The 2,499-nt window shown below is 59.3% G+C and overlaps 1 protein-coding gene across 1 annotated transcript; it reads left to right on the forward strand.

The window, feature by feature from the left end:
• The first annotated feature begins 1,753 nt into the window (after window positions 1–1,753).
• Window positions 1,754–2,467, forward strand: LOC114071683 (leucine-rich repeat-containing G-protein coupled receptor 4-like). Its single transcript, XM_027909527.1, has 2 exons — window positions 1,754–2,052; window positions 2,230–2,467. The coding sequence occupies exons 1-2, from the start codon at window positions 1,793–1,795 to the stop codon at window positions 2,303–2,305; spliced, it is 336 nt and encodes a 111-aa protein (XP_027765328.1). The 5' UTR covers window positions 1,754–1,792; the 3' UTR covers window positions 2,306–2,467.
• The last annotated feature ends 32 nt before the right edge of the window (window positions 2,468–2,499 follow it).

The following is a 2,499-nucleotide window of genomic DNA, read 5'->3' on the forward strand; positions in this document are numbered from 1 at the left end:
CCCCTCTCACCGGCTCCGCGCCTCCGCCCGGGGAACCCGGAAATGCCGGGAGCGCGCACGTCCCGCCCCTCTTGACGTCACCGCGCAACAGGACCACGCCCCTTTCCCCTTTCCCGCGGGTTGCGCGCGGGGGCGCGAGCGGACCTCGGGATGGGGACACGGGGACACCGTGGAATGCCCTGAGCTGGAAGGGACCACACGGACCGTCCGCTCCGACCCCCGGCCCCGCACGGACACCTCAGCAATCCCCCCCGTGCAAACCCTCCTGGAGCTCTGGCAGCCTTGGGGCTGTGCCCACTGCCCTGGGGAGCCTGTTCAGTGCCAACCACCCTCTGGGGGAAGAACCTTTCCCTGAGATCCAACCTGAGCCTGCCCTGGCACAGCTCCAGCCATTCCCTGGGTGCTGTCCCTGCTCACCCAGAGCACAGATCGGAGCTGCCCCTCCACTACCCCTCGGGAGGATGTTGAAAACCCCACTGAGGTCTGACCTCAGTCCCCTCTTCTCCTGCTGAACAAACCAAGTGACCTCAACCTCCTCATACAGCTTCCTCTCACAGCCTTTCACATCATCCTCATGGCCTCCTTTGAATGCTAATATTTAACATCTTCTTTTATATTTTGCCCCCCAAACTGCCCCAGTGTTGCAGGTGAGGCCGCCCTAGGTCAGAGAAGAGCAGGACAATCCCTTCCCTCTGGGCCTGATGCCCCCAGGACAGGGTTGGCTCTCCTGGATGCCAGGGCACTGCTGACTCATGGCCAACTGGCACCACCAGGACCCCCAGGGCCCTTTCCCGCAGCTGCTCTCCAGCCTCTCATTGCCCAGCCTGTACACACACATGGAAACAGCCCCTCAACCACCTTCCCCACGCTCACAGGACACTCTGCACAAACCCAGGTTTATTGGGAAAGTCATTCCAAACTGGTATAGAAACAATAGCTGAACACAAGGGGCTGTGGGGGGGATCCTGCCACATGTGCAGACCCCTCAGGACGTCACAAAGGGTTCCTGAGGCTCTGGGGGTCCCAGGGCCCCAAGAGGCTCCTCTGGGTGTCCTGAGCATGGCAGCATCCTCCTCTGCAGAGAGGGGTCACGGAGTCAGCAGGCCAGATTTTGGGGTGCTGGAGGCAGGGCAGTCTGGGCAGGAGCATCTTGTGTCTGGGTAAAGGCATTTCCTTAGGCTTCTTCCACTGCTGTCTGCAGGAGCAGCAGCAACGTCTGCAGAGTCACTTGAGTTGCACTCAGGTCCCTGCAAGCATTTCAAAGACCACATTCAATTTTCAGTGACATTCTCAGAACTCTGCTCTGAGACCAAGCCCAGGCCCCTGATGGAGTGTGGGGGTGCTGGCAGAGGGACTCACCTCTGTCTAATCAAAGACAAGCGATTCAAGACCCGACCATCCTCCTGCTTTGCAGAATAAGTGTGTTATCCCAGAGGCATTACCACCATTTCAGATTGTCTCAGTCTCGGCCAGAGGCATGTCCATCCTAGAGCCAGATGACTGGATCAGTTGGATACGGGAAGCTTCCTGCAGCTTCTTACAGAAGCCAGACCTGTTGCCCCCATCCCTGAAGTGTTGAAGGCCAGACTGGTGGGGACTTGGAGCCAACTGGTTTAGTGGAAGGTGCCTCTGCCCATGGAAGGGGCAGGCCTCTTCCAAGCCAATCCATTCCAGGATTCCATGGGTTTATGGCTCTATGACAGACATTTGGTACCAGACTTGCCTGAACTGCGGTCCTGCTGTGATGTCTGACACGGCATCACCACTGTGACATCAGCACCACCACTGTGACATGAACACCACCGAGGCAGCCCCTTCTTTCTGCATCCCAGGCGACTCCAGCCAGTCGTGGTTCGCCATGGACTTGCTGAGGCGTGTCGTGCGTGCTCTGCTCCTGCTGGCCCTGCTGCTGGCAGTGACTCCCTGGCCAGGAGAGTCCAAGGAGCTGTGCCCGCACCCCTGCCGCTGCCAGAGGCGTGGACTGCTGGACTGCCGCCACGCCGGCCTGGCCACCGTGCCCCCGGCCACCCACCGACGGGCCCTGACCACCCTGTGAGTGCTGGCTGCCCCACAGACCCTCCAGCTTGGGGGGCTGTGTGCAGTGTGAGGGTGAAGCCAGGCTGGCCGAGCTTTGCCTTCTCCAGGGAAATCCCACTTCCAGCTCAGCAGCCAAATGGGCAGGGGAAGGGGTTTTCTTCAGGGGTAACGGTGTCTGTTTTTTCTTTGCAGAGATTTCACTGGCAACTCGATTGCTACTTTTGGTAAAGAGGCATGGAAGGAATACCCCTGGACTGAGACTTTGTAAGTGCCCTGCAGCATTTCAGACGTCAGGAGTTGGGGTGGTTTCCATCCTTTTGTCTGGGTTTGGAGCAGCAGCACCACAGACCTCGTTCCCAAGTGAATTCCAAGTCAGGCTGCTCCGCAAGGAGGGCTGTGAATCCCCAGGCCTTCCCAGGATGCCAAGAAATGCCGTGAGCTGTGTCCCAGGCCCGGCACCGT

Source organism: Empidonax traillii, unplaced genomic scaffold (genome assembly GCF_003031625.1).
Source record: "Empidonax traillii isolate 1590-97213 ecotype Southwest subspecies unplaced genomic scaffold, ASM303162v1 scaffold2197:size43726, whole genome shotgun sequence".
Lineage (NCBI taxonomy): Eukaryota > Metazoa > Chordata > Aves > Passeriformes > Tyrannidae > Empidonax > Empidonax traillii.

What these genes read in the sequence shown, in the direction of transcription:
- LOC114071683 (XM_027909527.1), top strand. Translation starts at nt 1,793, where the DNA reads ATGAACACCACCGAGGCAGCCCCTTCTTTCTGCATCCCAGGCGACTCC. An exon ending in CGACGGGCCCTGACCACCCT is followed by an intron (nt 2,053 to 2,229) that starts GTGAGTGCTGGC and finishes TTTTCTTTGCAG; the next exon opens with AGATTTCACTGGCAACTCGA.